Genomic DNA, 24,148 nt, shown 5'->3' on the forward strand with positions numbered 1-24,148 from the left:
AATAATACATAGTCATAATACTGCGACTACTTTATTCGATTCAAACAGCCACGTCAGCAGTTGACGATTATCCTCCTAAATTCTGATACACACATACATGTTGCCTTGGAGTGATTACAAGAAACGGTGGAGGCAAAATTGCTTATCAAATGCTGGTGAGAATCGCATAATAGTAACACAAAGCTGTATACATTATTTTTGTGTGAACACGCACACACATTACATGGTGACGGCGATTAACGAGGTATTTTTTGAGAACAAGAAAGAAAAATACACTACACTGCGCGGCCACATACTCTTTAGTTCAAAAAAAAAGAAAGAAGGGTCATCACAATCATACTCTCTGCCATAGTTTCAATCAGTTGCTAATTCCATGTTAGTTATAAGTTCACATAGAAGTCACAGCATGTTAATTCAACCTTGGATGGGATGCACAAACCTTAAATGGCATACCCCAACCAAACAGATTCCTCAATAATTTAACGATAGTTAGGTAGGTGACAATTGATACAAAATGTAAAGGAAAAACAAAAAGGAAGGCTTATTAGTTGCTCTTCTGCGACTTTGATTTAAGAACACAATCAAGGTTGAATGCCTGAACATGGATGAAGCCTATCAATTTGCGCTGTTGATGCCCGTTGTTTGTCCATTTGGTTTTTTAGATCTTTAGGAAGATCTTCGTCAGCATGGTAAAATTCACATCTTTCAGCCGTAATGACAGTGTCTCTGTCCTCAAAGAAAGACAAGCTATACAGTTTACGATTTGTACGTCCACGATAGAAGCCATCATAGCTTTTCCCATCAGTCCACATAACATCAACAGCAGCTCCTTCAGGTGGAGGGCCGTCTTCTTTGCAGTTGTAATTGCGTATGTCTTCCGGATACGTATCTTGGCTGCTAGTACCATCATTGAAATCAACAGAATAATAGGTGACCGTCTGAGTATTGTCAGTTACAACAGCCTGTGATAAACAAAGAAACCATCGAAATTAAATTCTTAATGAAATAAAATTGTTAATGACTTACAAGGCGGTATTCACCCGTTTCTGGGTGTTTGGCGTAGACTTGCTGGCCGAGAGAAACATTAAGAGGGACCTTCTTTTTGACAGCAGATGAAGTAGCAGACGACGTTGTTGTCGATCGTGGGGAATAGATCAACGAACAACAATTGGCTGACAATTGCTTGCCATCCTGACTGACAGTGAACCGTACACCGTTGACTAGGCCACACATTGGATGGAAAGCCCGTCCACATTGTTTGACGCAAGGAAGGCAAATACCTCGATGCCATGTTACATAGTTGCTGCTGGAATCGGGCCGACTGCTGGAGCAAAACACACAATTCAACAGCACGTATTCCTTCCAGCCTAGTGGATTGATAATGATGGGTTCACGAAGCTCTGGATGACCGAAAGATACACCAGGCAAACAAATGGTACAGAGAATGTGAGCCCAGCGTCCGTCTTTTGTCCCTTTCAGGGCACCTCCTCGCTGTTGACAGAGGCAACATTTGATCTTGTGTCTGTCCATCTCGTTGCGATCACAACGCCGACACAACCAGTTGTCGGCCACCGTCGTTTCGGCTAGTCCAAAGCATTTCGCGTGGATGCAAACACAACACGAAGAGCAGCGCAACAAGAGTGAAGAGGTAATGGAAACTCGATTCGAACCAAACACTTTTTCCGGCACCAAAACAGCAGACCGTGACAAATGCTCTTGCTGTTGCGGTCTCTGCGGCACAGACGGTCTCAACACACTGCAAACGCAACAGTACGGCTCTTGATAGCTACTTAATAAATTGAATTCACATTCTTTAGCCCAAGTCCAATCCTTTTGCTGATCCCACATGATCGTCCTAGAAAAGAATATCAAAATGAGAAAACACATTTCGCAAAATCCAAAGATATCAAACCTACAGGTTAGTTGATGTATCTCTGGAATCGAGTCCTTTACGTGGGCTCTTTTGTTTTCTCGATCTACGTTCATCTCCCGAACTCGAAGGGGGCGACAATTTGTTAGTACCCGATTTGATGGACGTTAATTGCTGTCTCAGGAGATCTGTAGTGCTCGATGGATTGCTTGCTACTCTTGACGGTGAGGCGTTCAGTGACGGTGGTTTAATTAGTGCAAGCGACGGAGGAGTGGAAAGCAAAGATGATGAATGGGCAGACAGTTGAACTGCTGCAACAGGACAGGATTTAATGTGAGAACTGGGCGATGGTCTCTGTATTCTTGTTTTACTAAACAGGCCCTGGGATGAGGATTCTTCATTCAAAACTTTAGGTGTTGAGTAGCAACCGGATGATGTCCTTTGCGTTGATGTGTCTTCGGTCCAGCCACAAGCTGCAACGCTCTGATTATCGACTGAAGGGGCTTTTTTTGGTATGCGGAATCCGGAAAACATGACATTTGTTTTCAATTGTGCACATTTAACAGGTGGAGTTGTTGTTTCTGCAACTTGGGCGATATGAGATCGTGGAGACAGGGATCTCGGAGTCGACTCTGATTTTGTTCGACGACATTTGACTTTAGTTAAATGGCCCTCTGCGTTAGACTTTGACTTGCTTCTTTTGATCGATTTCTTTGACATCATCTTGGCTTTGGAATCGGGATTTTCGATATCCGGTTCCCATACTTCTTGTTCGTCCGGATCACTTTTTCGTTCTTCTAGTCCGTCGCTTTCCATTTCACCAGCTTTGTAATAAATCTCTTTCATCACTTCAAAATGCTCGTCATTCAAAAGATCTTCTTCTTCCACCATCACACTCGTTAGCTCTTCGTTACTTTCACTTTTCAAGGCAACCTTTTCCTGGTTGATTGCCGTGTCCTCTTCAGACGGATACACTTGTTGCTCCTGTTGTTCTTGTTCCAGTTTTTTATGAATCAAGTGCCGTTTGGCCTTTTTCTGGGTCGGTTCTACAAAACTTTCAGGTAAGTCGGTGTCTGTGTAATTCTTGTTCCAAAGGAGATCATCTTTAGACGGGTGGGGCGCAGCTGACTGACGCCCAGGCATTTCAGGATGTGGACCAATATCCTTGCCTGAGAATAAAACGTTGACGTTACTGGATTTTTTAAAATAATAAATTAATTTGGATACCTTGAACCCAAAGATCGTAGCGTTCAGGCTGAAAGCGTTTGACGAATGTTTCCATGCTGATTTTAACCATATCAGGTCTGCAAGCGCATTGGGCAGCCCTTTTGCCATACTCGACCCAACGAGGAGAGGCGAAATTCGTCGATTCGGCACAGTTGAATCCGTGGTTGAAACCGGCGTGATAACCGAACGGAAATGTAATCATGAACTCGCCGGCTTCTTGCACGATTTTGTTGTAGGGGATCGAATGGTTTTTTAAAACCATCGGTGAAATTACCGACATTTTGTGTCTATCGAGAGAACAAACATTCAAGAGTTACTGAGAAGATACAAAACGTTATTCAATGTGAATTACCTCAGGTAGGCGGGACATTCTTTATAATTGGCGGGAAAGAAGTTGTTGGCTAGCCTCTCCAGTCGAGCGCCATGCTCAGGAGGGACACTAAATACAAACGTTATCAGTTAAAAACGTAATTTCTTTCCAGATCTAACGGCAGGAACACTAACTTACCAATACCAACTTTTTGGCTCCCCAAAATGGAGGTAATTTATGCTGTAGAGATCCATGTCTTCTGTATGCCAAGCAAAACAGCTTTTCCACATTCCAAAATACAAGTATGCTGTGTTGACTCCGTCAATGCTTATACCATAATCTGCATTGACATAATCCAAAATTGATCCCAGCTTGTTGATATTCCTTTGAGAAAGAAACATATGATGAGGAATGGCACAAGTCAAGGAAACCAAAAATCCCATACCATTCTTCAACGTCAGGATCAGTTAAGCTGCCTGAAACATCGGCCCCGTAAATTGGTGGACAGTAGCTGATGTTGCGCCAATATTTACGATCAAGATCCTGGTAGTCAAAGTGACTTGGGGTCACATGTTTGGCACTATTTGCTAGCCGCATAAAGTCTTTCACTTTCATGGAATTCTTTTGAATATTGAATACTTGGTAGACTCCTTGTTTGCCTTGAACAACTTGGGAGATTGGAGCAGGGATCTCAATTTCTCCAATAACACTCATGTCATAGCCATCAGCCCGAGGTTTCCACTCAGGTGGGGGCACAATTTTGGCTAGACCAGCCTTGTGTGCCCCCGATTTCTCAATTTGGAGGATGTAATTGTTGAAATCTTTGAATTCTTCCCACGTGGGCCGAAAGACCTGAATTTTCGGTACTCCACCAGAAGACGAGTTGGGAGCACATTCCATGTTTTTTTTCTATGTTATGTTATTGTTATTGGGGTCAAATAACGTAGGCAGCACAACGCACCTCTGGATCCAGCACAGCTGTCAAAATTTAATATTTTTACCAGATTCCAGATTTTAAGGCAAATCAAGAACCACTGGTTTCGTTAATGCAAACACGGAGAGTAGCGCACATTGCTATTGGTCTACGTGACTATCAAACCAAGACAGAGGGAGAGAAGTTACTAGGGTGCAGCACGCAAAATCACGGAGACGCCATTAATGGATGATACGAGTGCTTGGCAATAGACAAATGGCTTCAAATCGTCCTCGCTAGATGGGTTTAAAGGTGTTGAATAAGTCTTCTTTGAATTTTTCAGTTTTATAATTAATTTTTGTAATTTCGCGATTTTTTCATTTCAATTTAAAATAGGAAGGTTTTTTTTCAGTTTAATGTTTAATTATTTAATTGTTAAGTCAACCTTGAGCCCGGGGCGCCTTCCCCACCAATGGTAAACAATATGACTAACGTTGAGCGACTGGTGGATGACAGGAAGTGCTAAATTGGCATGGTGGTCAAATTTCACAAATCCTCTGCATTATCTATTTCAATTCTAAAGCAAGGCACGTCCTTGTCTACCAAGTTCGGCTCAGAAATGAAGCACATACAGTATATTTTTCAAAGGCAGTAACATCTGACATGTAAAATGACCGATGCCCGATGCCCAACGAGCATATTTTAAAGAATGAAAAGGCAGGTAGTGCATATGCCATATTAATAGAGTTTTTCAGGTGTTTTACCTGTTTTTGACAGTACAATGATAGTATTACATGAATAAAATTGCAGTGATAGGGCTCTGCCCGATTGAATGAGATCGGGGACCCGCACCGCCATCCCTGCTAAATGGACAATCGGGTTGTCATTTTCTGGTGGGTCGGTGTGGGGCGGGTTTCCAGGCGCCCCACCGCCATTTAAAAAAATGGCGACTGAAATGAAATATGTCAAATTTAATATAATTTCCTACACGATATGTTAACGATAATGAAATTTCGATGTAGAAAATAGGAATTGGCTCCCGATCAACAGCCGACTGCGGATGTCTCGTAATGAAATGAAGACGAGAAACGAAAACAACTTTGTTTTATTTTAACATTTGCTATTCGTTTATTTTTAATGCTTTATCAACAAACATTCTTTTTGTGGTAAGTATATAATAATAATGATAAAAAAAGATTTTGAACAAGAAGAAACAGTCAACATGAAAGACTGGCCAAACATTAAAAGTTTTCTTTGTTTTCGTTCCAACTTTCCTGTTAAGAACGTGATTCGAATTGTCGGCCGAGTTTCAGGTGGAGGTACACGTACGAACGACAAGTAACAACATGCGATACACTGTTTCTCACTTAGAGCCGCTGGCTGAGTGCCAAAGTTTCTTGGTTGTTCCAGTCGCCATGATAATGCGGAGACGACTGATTGGCTCCGTGTTGCTGACGATACATTTGTTGCTGCTGATTCCACGTACTCCTTGCCGGAATAATTGGCACGAAAACAGACTGAGGATTGCTCGACAATTTGTTGCTTCTTCCGCTCGGATTCGATCCGCTCGCTGTTGCGCACGGGGCGATGTAATCATACATTGGCTCTTCATCCGATTGCTGTTGGTGCATGCGTCTAATCATAGATGGCGGTGGTGGCGCGTAATTACTCATCTCCACAGAAAGCGAGTCCTTCGTTCCATCAACAACAAACGTTTTCATCCGCCGACTGGATGAGAATTGAGATTTGCACGCCGAGGATGTCAAACTTGGAAAGACGGCGTACGGGGACACTTGATCCGGTCCGTAATCGCTCAATCCGCTCGAATCCATCGGAGGGGGGCGCTTCTGACAAGCGGACAGCGTGCTGGTATTGCCATCTTCCGGCGTATCATCGGCGTACGTCCGAATGTTCGAACTGCCCATCGTTTGAGGATGCGAATCCGGGCGGATGTATTCACCGCCGGATCGATATCGATAGCGCAGCAACAGAGTGACGATGGTCAAAACAATGGCCAGCGAAGAGACGGCCATGGGGACAGCCACTCGAGGATCGGAAAACAGCGGCGCCAAACCATCTCCGTAGACATCCGATTTGCTGTGAGAATCCATCAGCGGAGGCGTCCGAACGGAATAATCCCGTTGGGCAGATCCAGCCGCATTAGAGGCCGTCACGCGGATGGCGTAATCCCGACCCGGAATCAATCCACCGAGGAGAAAAGTTTGCTGCGGAGGCGATTCCGCACCAGCGATGATCCACTCGCTAATGGAATCGGTCGTCAGTCGGAAGCGAAAAATGAATTGCTGGATCGGGCAACCTCTATCCTGCCAACGGATGAGATCGACGGTGCACGACGTCGATGTCAGAGTCAAATCGGAATCCTCCGCATCGGTGGGTAAATATTCCGGCGGCGATCCTTTGGTCTTGGCCGTGACCACGTTGCTGGACGTGCTGTTTCCCACGCGGCTGGACGCGATCAAAATGAATTCGTACTCCGTCCCGCAGTTGAGATCTCCAATGGGGACGGACCTCCAAGTGGCCGGAAGGATTTTCTCAGTCCATCCGGCATCTCTCGGTCGATATTTGATGACGTAATTGCGAGCTGTTGAAATTCTCGTCCGATTGTTTTTATCTGTAGACGAACTAGAGACGGACCACTGGAGAGTGACGGACGACCAATTGGATGCGGCGAAACGGAGTTGGGGGGCGGGCGGAGGTGTGACGACAGTCAGCCAATAATCGACTTGATCCTGGCCGTGACGATTGCGAGCTTGGCACGTGTAATTGCCCCCACCATTGTGGCTCAGCTGGCCAATCGATAAGGATCCATTCGTTAAGACTTGAATCAGTCCAACTGTGGCGTTATCATCGGGATCTTGTGGCCGTTGTTGGATCCACGGCTGTTGGGTTTGATCGCCGAGTTTCAGGGGATTTAAATTGAGCCAATCGCTGAGTTGACGTCCGTCCTGGAACCAGCTGATTTGCAAGGGAGTGTCGCCTAGAGCTGTGCAGGGGAGGATGAGACGCGATCCGCGAGGGACTAAGTAATCGGATCCGATGGATACGACGGCAGCGACAATTTTATTGGTCGGATTAAAAGTGAAACTGAGGATGGAACTGCGCGGACCTTCGCCGGCCTGTCCGCTGACGGCCGCCACTTGGAAATAAAAGACGGCCCGTCGTGGTCTCAAATTGCGGATCTCCAGTCGACCAGCAGACGGACCGCTGTTCGGGGCCGTCCATTTTTGAGGATTAACATCTTGGCCGCGTTCGATTTCTTTGCTGTAAACTGTAAAGTGAGTGACGCGGCTAGTCGGACGAGGGTGCGGCAACCAGCTGATTGTCAAACTATCCGGTCCGCTTTGAACTATTTTCAATCGCGTCGGCATTTCCGGAATATCTTCTTCAGTCGTGCAAGTCAATGGCTGACTTTTAACGCCATCACCGGCGCCAGTAAAAGCCAATACCTAATTGAATTATTATTTGAATTAATTATTGAAATTTAACTATGTGTTTGGAGAGTTTAATTCAAACTCACCTGAATGCTGTAATTGGAAAATTTCTGAAGGCCCGAAAGGAAAACTGTCAATTCAGTTGTGGTTTGTGATGAGCTCGTTTGCAAATCCGATTGGTCCGGCGATGACGAGTAAAAGAATTCGCTCAGCGGTTCGTAAAAAATCCTGTAGCCCCGTAAAAGTCCGTTGCGATAATCGGGGCGGGGCGGTTGCCACGTGATTTGGAGGCTTTGAGAATTGAGCGAAACGCATGCCACGTTCAACGGAGGCTCTTCCGGCGGTGCTTCGCTCGTCTTGACCGACACGGAAGGACTAGCTGGCCCAGTTCCTTGATTATTCACGGCCTGGACGTAAGCGTGATAATTCGTGTTGGGGCGAAGACCCGCGATCGTGTACTCGTTGCTGCCCGATGGCAAAACGGTTCGATTCAGCATCCGGCCGGAATCGATCGTCACCAGATAACTCTGAATGATTCCGTGTTGAAGTGGAGGAGCGGGAGGTGCCCAGCTGAGTGTGAAACCACGTGACGTGACTGAACTAGCGCCCACTTGAAGTGGAGGGCCTTCCGGCGCCTCTTCGTCCGTCGTGACCGTCAAGCCGAGACTCGGTTGACTTTGCCCCAAAGCGTTCGAGGCCGTCATGTAAATTTGATAGACTGTGGCCGGCTGAAGGTTTCCGATGGAACCAGAAAATTGATTGGCCATTATTCGTTCTTGTCTCACATCTCCACCTGTTCAATTTCAATTCATTTTCATAATTATTCGAATGAAAATAATTGGCCATCTCATACCTGGGGATTGGTAGAAAATAATAAACTCTTGAAGAGGATTGCCTCCATCAGTGGCTGGAGGTTTCCATTCCAATTGGATCCTCCTTCCGGCCGCTGAGGCAACCCTGACATCTAGCGGTGGCTGCGGAACGTCTTGCACTTGAAGGAAAACGGCATCGCTATCCTCTCCGTACATGTTGGACGCTGCGCACTCGTAAAGACCTTCATCGGCAACTGCGGCGTTGGTGACACTCAATTCGCTCGTTAATAACGTGGGATGGAGTGGGGACGACGGATGCGATCCAGTTGCTGGTTGAGCTCTGGTAGCTACACGAGACTGGGTAGGATCCAAAGGGACGGAATCCTTCCGCCAATGGACGTTGAGCGGTGGATCACCTCGGATGGAACATTTGAGTACCGTTCCAGTTAGTGATCCACGTCTAACTGCCATATAATCTTGATTTAAATGCACTTCCGGCGGAGCTGATTTTTGTGAAAAAAACATAATATAAATCGTGTTTAAATTCCACATGGAATAATTAACGTTTTAAACAACTAACCGTGAACTTGAAGGGCCATAAGAGCGTTGATGTTATTTCCAACTCCGTTGGATGCCTCGCATTGATAGTAGCCCGCGTCAGAGACATCTACCGGGCTAATAACCAGACTTTGATTGGCCAATAATGTTCGATTAGTATTGGCAAATAAAGTCGTGTACTTGTCGGCCGTTTTATCTATAGAACCAAGAAAAAAGAAAATTAATTTCTAATTAAGAAAGAAAAATCAATTAAAACTGAAACAAAAATGAGTGACCTCTAGTGAACGACCAAATGACTTGCGGTGTAGGTACGCCGTGAACGTGACATTTCAGTTCGACGCTGTGGCCGCTGACAGTCTGAACTGTGTCGGCAGGTGGTTGTTGATTCACCCAAAAGGGCGGAACTTTTCGTACCCCAGAAATATAAAAAAGAAAAAAAAATGTAGTTCTTTGATTCGTGCCTAGATGGCGTTGCTTGCCCTTAATTTTTAAGGAGATGTTTCTTGAAATCCGGGCAACAGGCAATCAAGCAAATAGAAACATGCAACTAGCACATGGACGACTGTCAGTTGTTGTCCAGACAACAAGGCTAAACATCCATCAAAGTAAAATAAAGCATTCAAACTATTTGTTTGGTCCTAATGGGAAAGGAAAAAAAAAACAACGTGAGAAAATCAATAATAAAAAAAAAACAAAATGGCGGAAATGAAAAATCAAAATTTACCGCTGACGTGAAGTAAAGTCGAGTGTACGGCCGTGCCAGCCGCGTTCTCCGCCCGACAAGAGTAGTTGCCTCCGTGATTGACCGTCACCTAATTGATTGTTTTGTCGGGGGGTGGTGGTGGTGGGGGAGGGGCGTTTTTTGTGTTGTATATACTTTTCGTTAGTAAAGCGATTTGCTTCTTCAGACGGGCAAAACAATAAAGAAAACCAACGAACCTGGTCGATGGTTAAAATGGAGGAATAAGAATTGAAATCAGTCAATCGCAATCCATTGGCTATGGCCCCCAATGGGCCGTGTCTGATTGGCGGGTCGGTACTGGACAAAGAAGCCACCGGATTGGCTGGACGATGTGCAGACGAAGCGGAGGAAGAAAGGTGGTGATGGTGATGGACGAGTGGCTTGTCATCACGGTACCAACGGATGTGGAAAGGAGGATCGCCTTCTTCAATGACGCACGACACCTGCACTCGAGAATTGACCATCACGTTGCGTGACGGCATCCCGAACGGCGTGATTCGAGGTCCCGCTGTTCGCCCCACCCCACACCCCGTCAAAACAATTCGAAATCATAAAAACAGAACCGAGGAAGAGAAAAAAGGAATACAAAAATAATAAGACATAAGCAGCCCTATATCAGTTCAATTTGTATAGGTAGACTTTGTTTTTCGTGTTCAAATTAGAAAGTACGTCATAAAAATAGCAAATACAATCGAATTTTTTTTAAGGCCGTGGATTTCAACTGTTCCCGGTTGGTCTAAATCCATTCAACGTTGCGAGTCGATTTGTTTCAGACTTTTTGGCTGTGTCAAAATATAAATCATGCAACACACACACACACACACACGCACACCTAAAATATTTGAAAGACTTTCGTGTCTCTTTTGTTTCGTGTTTTGTGGGGAAAAAAATGAAAAACAGGCGGACGCTATAAATTGAGTGAATACCCTGAACGACGACGTGAACAGCTGATTCTGCCCGTCCGCCTTCATTGGCTGCCCGGCAGACGTACCATCCACCATGTTGTCCAGTCAACGATTCAATCGTCAACGTGGCCGTGAATTCATTCACCAAACGGACGCTAGTCGTCGTCGTTGCTGCTGGCCCCGTGGTGGCAGTTGTTGGCGCAATCACTTGGCCATCTTTCGACCAGCTGACGGACAACGGCAATCCACCTTTAACTACGGCGCATTGAAGAGCCAATCGCTCGCCGGCATTCAACACAGCCGAATCGCTCATTGCCATTATATGAGGCGCATCTGTTTTTCGTTTGTTTTATTATTTTTTTTTTAAACGGGAATTCCGGCCACCGGAAGGAGCAACAAAAAAGAACGTCGAGGAATTTCTTAATTTTATCCTTCCCTACCCACTTAACTCATTCTTCCTTTTCAGAAAATAAAAAAAGAAAAGGCTTCAATTGGCTTCTGACTGGTGGATCGATATAGTCGGTCTGTCTCATTTGCTTTCCTCTTTTTTTTTAGAGGGGAGGAGGAGCCAAAGGACTTGACGTGAGGCTACAAAACTTTTCTTTACTGCAGACCGGATAGAAAAAAAAAGCGCTGTTGACTTTCTCATCATCAAAGAGTATACACTGCGACCGAGCAAGTTTACAGGGAAAGGCGCCGAGTCAATATTGTCGCAAAGCTACGAGCAGGAAAAAAAGAAAAAGAAAAGCCAATTTTTGTTTCTTGCAGAGGATCTAATTTTTTTTTTTAATCAACTCGAGTGCCATCAATTCTTTTAAGAAAATGCGAAGGGAATAAAAATGGGACTACTCGAATGTTGATTCTAATTTAGCCTTTGATTATTCATCCCTATGAAAAAAAAAAAGAGATAAAGAAAAAAGGAACTCACCGAGGATGTTGAGTTGAAGTGACTGGCGAGCCGAGAGTCCGTTCTGAGCGCGCGCTTCGCAACTGTAGAGGCCGGCGTCGCTGCTCTTGTCCACCGGATCGATCGTCAAACTGCCGTTGAACTGAAGTCGCTGACGGCCATTCAGCGGCAAACGACGTCCGTCTGTTTAACACAGTCAAGTCTAAAATTCACAATTTGATTCAATTCACCATTTTATTTTAAATTACCTTTTTCCCATGTGATGGCCTCAATGGGGTAACCGGCGACAGGACAAGGTAATTCCAGTCGTTTGCCACCAACCCCGACGACTGTACTCATCCGTCTTACATAAGGAGCTCCTAAAAATCAAATTTGGTCTTTTCATAAGCTGACTCCATTGATTGTGCCTCTCTTTTTCTAATACCGTAAATATGCAAATTGGCTGAATGTTCTACGCGGCCCACTCGATTCTCCGCTATACACTATGTTCGTACAAAATTTCATTTAATTGAAATATTTAAAAAAAGAAAACCGTCCAAAAAAATTTACTTTATAATTTCCTCCGTCTTCGACTCGGACGTGGGTAATGTTGAGATGAGCCACTACGAGATCGCCGTGCCCCGTTTGTTGCTGTTGGCCGAGGAAATAGCGTTCGGAAACGGGCGATAACGGAAACCCATCCAGCGTCCAAGTGAAATGAGGCAGCGGAGTGCCAGAGGCTAAACATTTCAATGAGACTGAACTACCCGGATGTAAAACTTGCCGACTGAACGTTTCTTTCAAATGAGGAGGAAATGCTCCAATGGTCAGCTGCACCGATGCTTGCGCCCAATCGCCTTCGTCATTCGATGCCAGGCATTGGTATATTCCCTCATCTTCGCGTTGGACCGATGAAATGGATAACTGGACCATATCAGTGTTGCCGTCGTCACCCGATGAAGAAGAAGAGACACGCCCATTATTGCCCACCAAGTAACGTTGGCCATCTTTAAGCCAACTGACAACCGGCCTTGAATTTTCATAAGTTTAGTTAATTTCCCATTAAATAAAACTTGTAAAAATTGTTAACCTGGGACTACCGGAGAACTGACACGTGATCGTGACGGACGTCTCTGCATCGGCGACTTGAATGTGCTGGGCAGCCGATGAGGCAACGACGTTGGACGATTCGACGATTCTGACTTGTAATTTGTCACGAAAAACGAGTTCGGTACGTGATTCGACCAATCCCATGGAATTGTTGACGGAACAAATGTAACGGCCCTGATCTTCAGCAACGACGGAAGCGATGAGTAGAGTGCCTCCAACGAGGCGATGACGGCCAAGTCCAAGCACTCCACCACGATGCTCTTGGGTAGCAGCTGATGCCACCAGTGGCAACAGTAAATTGCCATACTGAATCGTTTGGCTTTTGTACCATCTGTGTGGATCAATTTATGGTTTCGTACAATTGTTCAGACAAAGAAACTGAATGAAGTAAGTACTTACTTGATTTTAGGCGGAGGGTATCCGTGAAAAACACATGGTAAAACGGCATCTTGTCCACGCCAAACTCGTATTCGATTCGCACTTTCTACAATGACTGGTGCCATCTTTGTCATGGTTTCTAGGGTACACGTAAAGGTCATGTTATGAAGTTGGACAATCAATAATGTTGACACAATAAGATACCTTGACTGAGGATGATTCGTCCAGCAGTGGAACTGGTCATTGTTTGACCATTTGGCTGGACGAGAACACGACAATGATACAAATGATTTTCGTCGCCTTGTCGCGCAGACAAAACGTGCAAGTCGCCATTGGCCAACATCACGTGACGTCCATCTGTTTATTAAACAAAATTTAGTTAGTTTTCTTTTTGTTCTTTAATTAGTTTAATTACTACAGGCACGGCAACTAGATACCAAAAACCAAACTTTTTTGGAAACTGTTTCAATTTTCACAAAGAGTGTCTCATTTGAGTTGCTCCAACTTCCGTCCCATGCTGACGGTTGCCATTTCTGAATAAACCGCCTGGCAAACGTTGACTCGGAAAACCATTGCCAAGTGCAAACGCAGCAGATTTTAGTTCAAACAAAAAACATGAGTAGCGAGTATTTTCTATAGTGGAATAATTCAATTTATTCAGTTTTCATCAAATATTTACGTATTTAAATATAAAATAGAGCTCAAAACTTTAAGGATAATTTCATTCTGTGCCTGAGCAGAAGGGTGTTTTTTTTTTTTTTTTTTTGGCTCCTTAGGTTAACGTGGCCCGTATTACTTCATTTGTCGATCTTAAGTTATAGAGGTCGCATGCGAAAGTGCAATGAGTCATTGATTTCTACTTAACATACCTTGACTGGAGGTAAGAAAAATATCGTATCGATTATCTTGAATCCAAGACGTGACTGTAACGTAATCACGAACAGAATCTGGAACAGAGCAACGAAAAACAGCCGTACTGCCACGACGAACTCGAGGATTCTCCACGTTGACCTCGAATGGCGGCAATATCACTTTTTTGGCGCCAATATAAAAGCACAACCATTTTACGTAAGGAAAACGTTTACACAATTTTTTATTTTCACCATTACCTGCACGAACACGGACAGGAGTCGAGAGGATGCGACCAATGAAATTGGCTGCCAAACACCTGTAGTTGGCAGCGTGAACGTCTGGTCGGAACTGCTCCGGTCGAAAGGTGTGCAATGTTAAACTTCCATTAGGTGATATCGTGATTAGATTATTTGTCGTTGCAGACGTAGGAGATGATTCGACTGGATTCCACATGCCTGCTGCGTTGTTGCCTAAACGTTCTTTGAAAATCAAGTATTCAGTTCATTACAACTAAAAAATGAAAAGAACACAAAAAAAAAAAAAAATTGCGTTAACCTTTGGATGTGAGCCAAGTGATTTGAGGTGTAGGTTGTCCCCAAACTGGACATTCGATGGTGAATCCTCGATCGGGAGTAAAAGTCACGTCGGATGGCAATTGATTTTGAAAACGAGGACCAGCCGCTGCTGTTCCCGACGCAAATGTGTCCATCATTCCGCTGCCGGCGTGTTGATTGGATGAAGCAATCACGTTGCTGCTGCTGCTGCTACTATTGGCGTGCAATCCTATTAGGAAACAAGACTTTGGCTAAACGAACAAGTAGATGGCAAAAAAGGGGCACGGCCAGATGAAACCAATTAAAATGGAATTTCCCACTGCAAGTTTGACGTTGGAGCAACAGGGGAAGTGAGACGAAGAAACAATCACGTAATACGAAATAATGACGCTGGAGGTGATGGAGGCTCATACAGTGAGGAATATGTACGCACAGGGCGCGATGAAGCAGACGCTGTGAAACACAAAATAAAAGTGAGACGACGAAAATAATTGATTATCGATCGAAGGCACTGCTCCCTGTCGTCAGGGTCAATCTATAAAAGATGCAACGACGCGCAGGAGCTTCATATAGACCTTTTTTTTTTTCTCTTATATACATTTTATATATTTATTTCCCTCTGTTCCAACATCCGACCGAGTTTTTTTTTTTTTTATCGTTTCTAGAGCTGCTGGATGCCAAGAAAAAGGGACCACATCGTCAAGGACTATCAAAGGCGATCGAGAGGAATAAGGCCGTTTCGATATCAGGCCGTGCTCGTGATTATTTTGACTCGTGTGCGTCCGTCTCTTGCTGCCTCTTGTCTGTTCTGTTGTACAATAGCCCTAAGGATATGCATAGAGGCAGCAGAAGAGGAAACGGAATACATTTAGAGTCATTCGATTGCATAATGGATCATGTCGCTAACATGCAAAATACGCCCCTTTTATCACGAAAAAAGAAAAAATCTTGAGTTTGAGAGCATTGATGAGATTGGCGTCGAAATGATCGTTACACGCCAGACGTATGTACGAAACGCATCGAGTTTAAGCGCATCGATTGCGATGTATAATAGGAAATATGACCTCGTAGAGCGCCGTCAAGAGCCATGAAAAGAGTTTCCGATGGAAGCTAACAAAGGCATATAATACATACACATATCGATCGCTATGCGAGGACAATAGATCCAGCTCTATAGTGTACCTACACATGACGAAATGCGAGGTTGAACTAATAGGCAGATCCCTTCCATCTATGTGTGCAATTTAATTCTAAAGAATTCATTTTTTCTTCCTACCAGTTTCCCCCCCTTTTTTTTTCTTGTTTGTTAAAAAGGACAGCACATAAATGGGAAGGTAGGCCTTTTTTAAATGCTGCGCAGCCATGTTATTGTAATAGACGAAAATGGTGAGGCCGCAAAAGAAAAAGAGGGAATCCAGTTTTAATAGAGAGCCGCAGACAATAAATGCGGCTGTGCCCATCCGGCGAGCAATACTACACATCTAGAGTCTATTCTTTTGGGCCGCGTATCGCAAGGAAAGCAGTCGACTACACAGATAAATGTGGTGGATCGATTCCGCATTTATCTTGTGTATGCCAAGACGCTACCAACAGCACGTTTTGTGTGTGTGTTTTAAGAGCTTCTGGTATAAATGCGTTGGGAGAATCTTAGACGCTGTATCGGATGCAATATAGAACGAGACACGCCCTAGTTTGGATCTCAGTGGCGTCGACAGTTTTCAATAGGCTAACTTTGGAGGTAACTTTGCAACCGCCGCTGTTTCAAAGTTCAGTCTTTAACTTATTGCTTCTAATTGTATTAGACAATAATGCAGCCTATTCCGAATAGACGGCAGCACAGTCGGACGCATCAATTAGACTAAGACACACGTAAAGAATCGCCGTCGATTAGAAATGCTGGCCGACTTGATGAATATGCATGAAAATTTTGACGAATCACGTTCAAACGAAATAATCTTGCGTGACAATCGAGAACGACGAGTGCCATTGTTCTTGTCTCGCTGATGCGGGCGATAACGTAAGGTCGATATATGCCAGCGTTCCGCGTAACTGACTACATTTTTTTTTCCTTTTTGCTGCGTGCGGCTGATGGTTGCTGTTGCTGCATTTTTTTTTGGGGGGGGCGAACGTGCCGCTCTCCTTGATGACGATCAGTTCTTTTTTTTTTTGCCCATTCTTCTTTTGATACGAAATGCACAGACAAAGCGCATCTGCAGATTCAACTCTTATCCTACTCTACTATTTAGTCCTCACGGCACGTGTTGTTCAATACATCTAAAACGTACAAGCCTGTTTATAGATAGGTGGTCACCGACGCTACTGCTGCTGCTCGCGATATTATCGATTAGATTCGCTTCAACGTACGCAGACGGAAGCTGTTGCTGCTCCCTCGGACATGTCCGTTTGTTCGCATATATTGAAAAACTGGGCAAAATAAAAATAACCAATACAGTCGGGATATTAATCCCTGCCTCGTGCTGCAGGCCAATATGCACGAAAACATGCTGATGGACACAAAGAGCTTAAAAGATATCGAAGACGGCCATATATTTCACTGGTTCACTGTCGTTGGCAGGTCGTTTAATCTGTAGAATAGCAGCTGCATCAACGAGATTTTTCAAAGCATACAACTGTAAGTGATTCAAGAAAACAGCATTACATCGTGAATTGCAAATGGCCTATACATTCCCCACGGCGCTCCATGTTAAGTGATGGGTTTAAATGACAGATAGAAAACATGCGACACTTTTCGGTCTCTAAAAATGCAGTTGCATCCACAACCTGCCAGCAGCAGCAGACGAAACTCGTGTTGGATGCAATTGCGAAAAAGAAAACTTGTACATAAATACGGTTCGACTATTTGATAGCAGACGGCGTAAAGAACACGAACGAAAAGTCTAGATCCCCTTTTTAAACTTTGCCAGGAAGTAAAAAAAAAAAAAAAAGATGCTGCACACGAACTAAAACGTCTCTGCTGCTGCTGCTGTCACAGTTGATACGTGTAGAGTCTAACACCGGGCTGTGTTGTTGTCAACTTTGGTCATCTGCTCTGTCGCCCCTGCATCCAAGCTAAATTCGATTTACTTTCTTCCACTGCACCATTTTCCATCAGAGCAGGACATGTGTAATCTAACGCTCCCTGACTGTATATAGCTACACGGAAAATATATAGAAAGACTCTGTCTATGTAAGGTGACATATTTCTCTTTGTATCTGATAGAGAAAGATGGAGACAAGCTGCTCTACTTGTCAATGTGTCATCACCTTTTTCTTCGCGCTCTTTGGTTACATAAATAACGTGTCCGATCGTCTTTGATGTTGCCAACGAGTTCATACATCCGTCAGACAGCCAATACCTCCCCGTTACGCTCATGATCCAGCAGCAGATGTCAACTGTTTTGATCGACGGACTTATCTTTATCTTATATCTTAGTTTATATTTCAACATTGCGTCTGAATTTCCACATAATTCATTTTGATGCAAGAGATTCATGGAGATTCTTGCAACAAAATGAACATACAAAAATTCAGTCGCTTGTGCGTTACCCTACCTGACTTAAAATACCTTCATCATCTGTTACGCTTTATTCCAATTTGAACTCACGACTCTTGCTCAACAAGCCTCTAACTACAAAACTATACTTTACCATTTGACATCCTGGGCGCCAGCAAACTAAAGAGAATTTTTTAAGATCTAAAAGTCGCGGTATATAGTGTCATCCGCTGCAAAACACCGATGATGACAGTTTCAACTCTTTAACAGTGTTTAACAATAGTAAGGCTTAAAATTTTTTATTTTTTACGACGAATTTATACTCAATCAAGTCTCCTAAATATTGTTCTTTTTTTCAAACGTGCTATTTTGTTACACGAAAACGTACTTTTGTTAAATGAACATAACTGAACCACGTTTTTGTGAGTTTGGGTTGGGTCATGTTTCAATACTTTGAATAGAAAATAGTAACTTATGAACAAAAAGATAAATGAAATATTACAGAATCTTAAACCTTAAAAATCTGGATAATTTTATGGATACAATTTGCATTTTTAAATTCTTAATTGCTAAAAGAACACACTTTTTTTGAACGGAAATGGTTTCCGTAGCAATGCCCAAGCCAAGATGTGGAAAGTTTTAACGGAAAACTGTTATTGTTTTCGTAGTTTTAAAAAATGAACTGTATTAAACGGGCAATTCTGCAGATGATCGTGGAATAATAACTTATATCCGAGAAGGTTTAACTAGGGTAACAAGCCGTTAAAACGCGGAGCAAACATGATCGGTTCTTTTTCAACATGACAACTTATAAGCTTACGCTTTCCTTCATTAGAATGTACGGGAGGCTGCAGATGAATGTGTCAGAAATGGCAAATAAGGCGTAGGGAAAGCTGCCACATTTGTAAGCAGTCTCCCACATATATTAGTTGACAATAGCAATACGTTGGGTGTGTAGCCCAAGTTTTAGTGTGTTGTTTTGAGATCGGTCTTATCCTGTGATGGTAAGGATGTAAGAATGTGGATGTAGCAGAGGATTGTGGTTAATATCAAGTAGAATAAAGGCATTCTAATTTAAGTTAGAATTACCATTAAAGAGATCCTTGTGCATCTAATGAAAGTTGAATTTATGGCTAACCGTTGACGTGTTATGCTGCTAACATCAGCGAATCCTACCATCTTTTCAGATAAAACGGCCTGTATTATGTAAATACTGCATCGGCTAAGAGGAAAGTTTTGTCTTTAATTCTTCAATGGTGGAATGAGAAAAAAAACCAGTGGGAAGAACAAAGACTCTACTCCTAACTTTTTTTTTTTTTTTTTTTTTTTCTCTTTATGCAGAATAGTGTGGTTTGAGTTTTTGTAAATGGCAGAGACGGTGGAAAACAAAGAAAGAGAACACAATTCCATGATTGTCGAAAGCTGTTGATCGCACGGCTAGACGTCCACTCGACAAATGTTATGTGCAGCACTTGATAAAAGCGGAGCCGAAAAACTGCGAAATGAAGTTTCATTTTTTTCACAAGAAAATGGGCATTTACAAACGCATTGAATAGACGAGTGATGAAGGAGGGAACACACAAGTGCAATCGATTGATGGATGGTGTGCACTGATTTCCATTTGTCTACATCCGGGCTGCTGCTGAAAGGAAGTCAAAGAAGACACCATCCTACACGTTTTTTTTTCCCCCTATATCGACGTGTCAAGTGCATTTTATTCGTCTCTGGGATTCCGGATGTTTTTGAATTTGCTGGGGATTCTAGACAGGTTTGCAAACTAATTATATTCTAGCATTTTCTTGGTATACCTTAATGAGTTTTTTCTTTTTTCATTTCAGAGACGAAACTCCATGTTTCCTCTGTCAGAATTTCTTTTCTCGTGTTGTGCTTTTGAGCAGTCAGCACGTAACAAATAAAATACGAAATTTCTTCTTGGTCGGCGTTATGAAAGTGATGGAGCAGTGAAATGAAGCGAACACAATCAAAGCGTTTTGGGCCTAGCCGTTTTGAAAGATGGGGTGAGAAATCCAGCCACTTTAGCGCATCACCACTTCCACAGCCCCTTAATAAATAATCGTCCTTAGATTTAGCTGCACATCAAGGCACCAGCCCTCAAGCCAACACATTCAAATTTCAAGCAATTCTTTTTTTTTCTTAAACGAAAATAGGCTTCGTCTAAACGAAACTCTAGTCATACGATCATTAGTACAACACTAGACGTGTACGAAAAAAAAATCCTATACAATATCGTTATTTTTCTTCAACTTACTTCACGCGTTGCAAAGCATAGGTAAGCAATTAGCCAACATTTGGGTGAGTAAATGTTAGACTGTTTCGCTTCTACCCCGTTTGCTTTCCAGTTTAGGCGAATTATTTTAATATTTATAGATTTATATGTAAAAAGCAACAGCAGAGATTCACAGACTTGAACAACAGTGACACAGAAAAGAGAGAGAAAACAAAAAGGAAAGAGTGGTTGCTCTGGTTGTTATTGAAGATGCACTCCGGGGGAACGATCGGAAACCGTGACATCATTTGTTTCCTGTCAACTGTCCTCCCCCCTCCCCACCCTTTATTTTTTTTATTTATTTTTTTTTTTTTGGTTTTGGTTTCTTTCGGTTTGTTCTCGTGCCAAAAACGTTTACAGACTTAAACTCGGTAAAATCTCCCCATTTTTTTTTCCACCGTATAAACAGGCCTATATCTACAGTACATGTATTGTTATGACAAAGAATGAGCTCTTATGCGTGGTTGCTCCCCTAACCTGGCATAAGTCTTAACAGCAGCTGCTTGGTTACTAAATTATTCGCCAACATATGCGCTACATTCATTCGCATACGTAAACTTGTGCGAATCTAACGAAAGATTATTATTACTATTAAAAAAAAAAAAAAAGGGAAAAGCAAAGAAGGCATAACTAATTAACTCTGGTGACAATAGACAGTCTGCAACGAGGAAGAAGACAGCCGTACATCGTTTCGGGTCTGTAACACTAGATGAAGACATTGCTATCAGAGCTGGCTGCACCTAGCTATAACAATGTCTTCGTCTGTACACACACAAAGACAGGATTGAGCCGTAATAGTTATAGGTAACGAATCTCCTGATATCGATCCTATTCAAATTCCCATCAGCAAAAAAAAACGGTCTTGAATCTTCTATAGTGAAAACATAGAAAAAAAAAAAAAGTGTCACAAAAACAAAACTCCCCCCGCCCCCAAAAAAAAAATCCATTGTCTGTTAAGCACAGCATCTGACGTGCTACAGACAGCGTCTAGTTTGTATTAGAGAAAAGGCTTGTGGCTCTATAGTACTTGCGTCTAATCTATCGATTGGATGAGGCAAAGAGAGAACGTGCTGCACACGAAATGCTGGGCTATGTAGGAGAGAGTACGCGGATGATGTGGCAAAGCCTCTCCCATCCGCATATGTCGATACCGAGACAGACGAAGTACTTTTCATAAGAGAAACAGGACAAAGCAATGAGTACATATATACACCCACCAACGTAAAAAAGAGCGGACATGTATAAGGACAACAAATCTACCTAAAAAAATAAACAAACATACGGATGTCTAAGGCCATTGTACAAGAACGCACAAATCCGCAGGCTACGTCGGTGTCTGTCGCGCTATGTCTCCCTTCTCCCTCCCAAATCATATGCATAAAAGGGTACAAGAATCCGGCAAAGAATTTGAATAATGTCGTCTGTCCGGTTCGCTCACGTCCGGAAGCGCATAACAGCATAATCGCCCGTTAAACAGACTCAATCATTTGCAAACCAAATAGAAGCATTGGGTTCATAGAAAAAAAAAACTTTGCTTGGTAATAAAGTGCATTCATAGAGCGCTCGACAAGACCGAGATACGGGTTTTGCTATACCATCGACGCCCAACTGTTGTTATCAAATTGGAGGATATATGAAAGAATGTCCTTACGACTTACCAGTTATCAGCATGCAGCAAGTGAAGATGAGGGCAGCGGTGTCTACTTGATATGGAATAAAGACTGGAGAAGCCATTGGTTTGCTTTGGTGCTGGCGGCTGCAAAGGAAGCAGTTGTTAACAGGACATTTTCCAAGTTATGCGTAAATGGAACACTCGATGATTGTGTGCAGTCTTAGCGAAAACGGCTATCACAAGGATGCGATGGAGAAGGAACGCCGGATGTGCTGTCAACGGTGGTCGAGCACCGACTGCCGGAGATGAAGCCGGAACATCCCATATAGTAACGTGCTGCTGACTGCAAGCGTCTGCCTTCGTCATTCTCACACATGAATATCGTACCAAGTGAACGCATGCTCTTTGCATGATGCATGACATCTGTAGACATCAACGTGCAAGCTCCTACTCTCCATCCACAGATATGCTGCTCTGTAACAAATGGACAGATGGGGAAACTAGAATGGTATACAACCACAGGACAAAATTAAGTCATAAGAATAATATCAATTGGAAATTTAGAAATGATTCATGCATGCTGAAATAAAATTTATACCACCCTGAAGATGTAACCATAAATGTCAGCATTATGGACTAAAAATTCCATTGACCCGTTGAAGAAAATCAATGGGATGTAGCCGAGTTCATCAGTGGCTGAAAAAGTGATGGAATATCATATTTAAAGAAAATATTTCTAGTACTTCAAGGTGCAATTAGACATTGGCAAGACCAAAGCTGCTTACATTTCACATCCAAGATTCTTCGCAGACCAAAGAAAATGATAGTACCAGGTATCATCAGCTCAAAATTGTTCAGTAGTGGTAAATAATGCGAGGCACTTATTTTGCTGACTAACTTGCTTTTACATTTATTCTGCTGTGATGACACATCTTCGTCACTGCATCTATCTTCCTAAACACCTCTTTTGGAATGAAGAAAGAAAGTTAGATCTTACTTTGAACCCATTTAGATAAAAGCCACATCTTAACTAGGAACATAAAAGTTACCAGCAGAAGTAATCAAAAGCAATAGCTTATTTAATCTTTAGCTCTTCAGATGGTGAATAAGATCCCTGCCGTTGATCTGTAAAATAACAGTTTCCAAAAATTGACCAAATATATATCAGAACCACAAACAATTAAAACTACCATTTAGAAGAAGGTGCTTTGCAGGATAATGTTCCATTCTTTTTATGTAAATGTCCAAGATAAATTTTGATTGTTCAACAAACTCAGTTCCTGGACTGTTTGCCTTACATAGCTATTCAGAAGAAGAAATGAGGACGTCAAAAACAAAAGAAAGTTTACTTTTTCCGCGCCAAAATTGTCGAAGTTGTAGTAGTTCCGTTTAAGCTGGCTATTCGAATATCATATTATCCTTTCGTAGCATTTAGAAATTATAGCTAAAAAAATATGCACTGATTAAATGTTAAATTATGATGATTTCTTTTTTAAATTGTTTATTTTTTTTTAACCTGAAGCAGCCTGAAGGGTCAATAGCCGATCGCCACCAGAGGCGTTACACGCAAATCAGTATGCAAAACAGTCCTAGTATGGTGCCGTAGTATGGCGTAGTTCGGCTTGTGTCATTGGCTACTAAACACCCACCTGCTATAATAGCCTCGTTTTCATTGGTTCGTTAGATAACTTAGATTTGGGCGCGCTTAGACACGATTTTGGGGCACACTAGGTCGATCATCCGGATGGACGAAGGATGTTCTGTTCATCGTACCAAGTATTAGAAACCCATTGAGTTTAAGCACGAAAATAAGGTAATTTATAAGATAATCGCGTGTTTTATGGGTGGAATCATGTTACAAGAAAACCATTATGTAATTTTAAGTAATTTGCCTTGTCTGATGTAGTCGGGAAAGACAAGAAAATCTGATGACGAGGCCACGTGTTACCAATCAAGTGCTGAAATGGAAGAAAACCTTGATGAATGGTTTTTCATGTGAAGCTACTGGTAATTGAGCTGAGAATTTTTGAAGTACTGCTGTTTTCAACTTGTATCTTTAGATTTTCCACGCCAGTCTCTGGCCTTCCTATTCCGTATGACTTGCTGATCGGACGGCAGAAAAGGCAAGGAAGCAGCCCATTTTTTACTGTTGTATCTCCGAACAAATTTTGAAACAAATCTGTTTAG

At 42.8% G+C, this 24,148-nt stretch overlaps 2 protein-coding genes and 2 long non-coding RNA genes across 8 annotated transcripts; 1 reads left to right on the forward strand and 3 right to left on the reverse strand.

Annotated features, from left to right (window-relative positions):
• Positions 1-15: 15 nt before the first annotated feature.
• Positions 16-4,587, reverse strand: LOC130694724 (lysine-specific demethylase 4C-like). The gene is made up of 7 exons (XM_057517804.2): positions 3,853-4,587; positions 3,606-3,791; positions 3,450-3,536; positions 3,098-3,384; positions 1,917-3,039; positions 1,027-1,855; positions 16-962 (listed from the first exon to the last, which is right to left on the reverse strand). Exons 1-7 carry the CDS (start codon positions 4,305-4,307, stop codon positions 582-584), a joined length of 3,348 nt encoding a protein of 1,115 aa, XP_057373787.1. The 5' UTR covers positions 4,308-4,587; the 3' UTR covers positions 16-581.
• Positions 4,588-5,473: 886 nt separating this feature from the next.
• On the reverse strand, positions 5,474-22,483 carry LOC130694723 (cell adhesion molecule Dscam2-like). Of its 5 annotated transcripts, none has more exons than XM_059494907.1 (19): positions 22,008-22,483; positions 14,571-14,798; positions 14,273-14,485; positions 14,033-14,194; positions 13,368-13,520; positions 13,185-13,302; positions 12,766-13,116; positions 12,246-12,705; positions 12,121-12,178; positions 11,945-12,055; positions 11,718-11,879; positions 10,811-11,122; positions 10,082-10,392; positions 9,867-9,954; positions 9,418-9,546; positions 9,165-9,338; positions 8,626-9,087; positions 7,859-8,565; positions 5,474-7,787 (listed from the first exon to the last, which is right to left on the reverse strand). In XM_059494907.1, exons 1-19 carry the CDS (start codon positions 22,081-22,083, stop codon positions 5,688-5,690), a joined length of 6,375 nt encoding a protein of 2,124 aa, XP_059350890.1. In that variant the 5' UTR covers positions 22,084-22,483; the 3' UTR covers positions 5,474-5,687. The 5 variants fall into 5 exon arrangements, with proteins under 5 accessions (XP_059350890.1, XP_057373782.1, XP_057373784.1 ...); XM_057517799.2 differs by having other exon boundaries at positions 5,475-7,787; positions 14,273-14,494; XM_057517801.2 differs by lacking the exon at positions 10,811-11,122 and having other exon boundaries at positions 5,475-7,787; positions 22,008-22,481.
• Positions 22,484-22,752: 269 nt separating this feature from the next.
• On the reverse strand, positions 22,753-23,333 carry LOC132087938 (uncharacterized). The gene is made up of 3 exons (XR_009420908.1): positions 23,152-23,333; positions 23,011-23,086; positions 22,753-22,925 (listed from the first exon to the last, which is right to left on the reverse strand). It is a non-coding gene; the product is annotated as an uncharacterized LOC132087938 (long non-coding RNA).
• Positions 23,334-23,692: 359 nt separating this feature from the next.
• Positions 23,693-24,085, forward strand: LOC132087944 (uncharacterized). The gene is made up of 3 exons (XR_009420933.1): positions 23,693-23,774; positions 23,868-23,968; positions 24,022-24,085. It is a non-coding gene; the product is annotated as an uncharacterized LOC132087944 (long non-coding RNA).
• Positions 24,086-24,148: the final 63 nt, after the last annotated feature.

The sequence above is a fragment of the Daphnia carinata genome, chromosome 4, assembly GCF_022539665.2.
Source record: "Daphnia carinata strain CSIRO-1 chromosome 4, CSIRO_AGI_Dcar_HiC_V3, whole genome shotgun sequence".
NCBI classification, from domain to species: Eukaryota; Metazoa; Arthropoda; class Branchiopoda; order Diplostraca; family Daphniidae; genus Daphnia; species Daphnia carinata.

What these genes read in the sequence shown, in the direction of transcription:
- LOC130694724 (XM_057517804.2), bottom strand. Translation starts at nt 4,307, where the DNA reads ATGGAATGTGCTCCCAACTCGTCTTCTGGTGGAGTACCGAAAATTCAG. An exon ending in GAATGTCCCGCCTACCTGAG is followed by an intron (nt 3,385 to 3,449) that starts GTAATTCACATT and finishes TTCTCTCGATAG; the next exon opens with ACACAAAATGTCGGTAATTT. An exon ending in AAACGGGTGAATACCGCCTT is followed by an intron (nt 963 to 1,026) that starts GTAAGTCATTAA and finishes TGTTTATCACAG; the next exon opens with GCTGTTGTAACTGACAATAC.
- LOC130694723 (XM_057517799.2), bottom strand. Translation starts at nt 22,083, where the DNA reads ATGGCTTCTCCAGTCTTTATTCCATATCAAGTAGACACCGCTGCCCTC. An exon ending in CAGTTCTCCGGTAGTCCCAG is followed by an intron (nt 12,706 to 12,765) that starts GTTAACAATTTT and finishes TGAAAATTCAAG; the next exon opens with GCCGGTTGTCAGTTGGCTTA. An exon ending in TTTCCAATTACAGCATTCAG is followed by an intron (nt 7,788 to 7,858) that starts GTGAGTTTGAAT and finishes TAATTCAATTAG; the next exon opens with GTATTGGCTTTTACTGGCGC.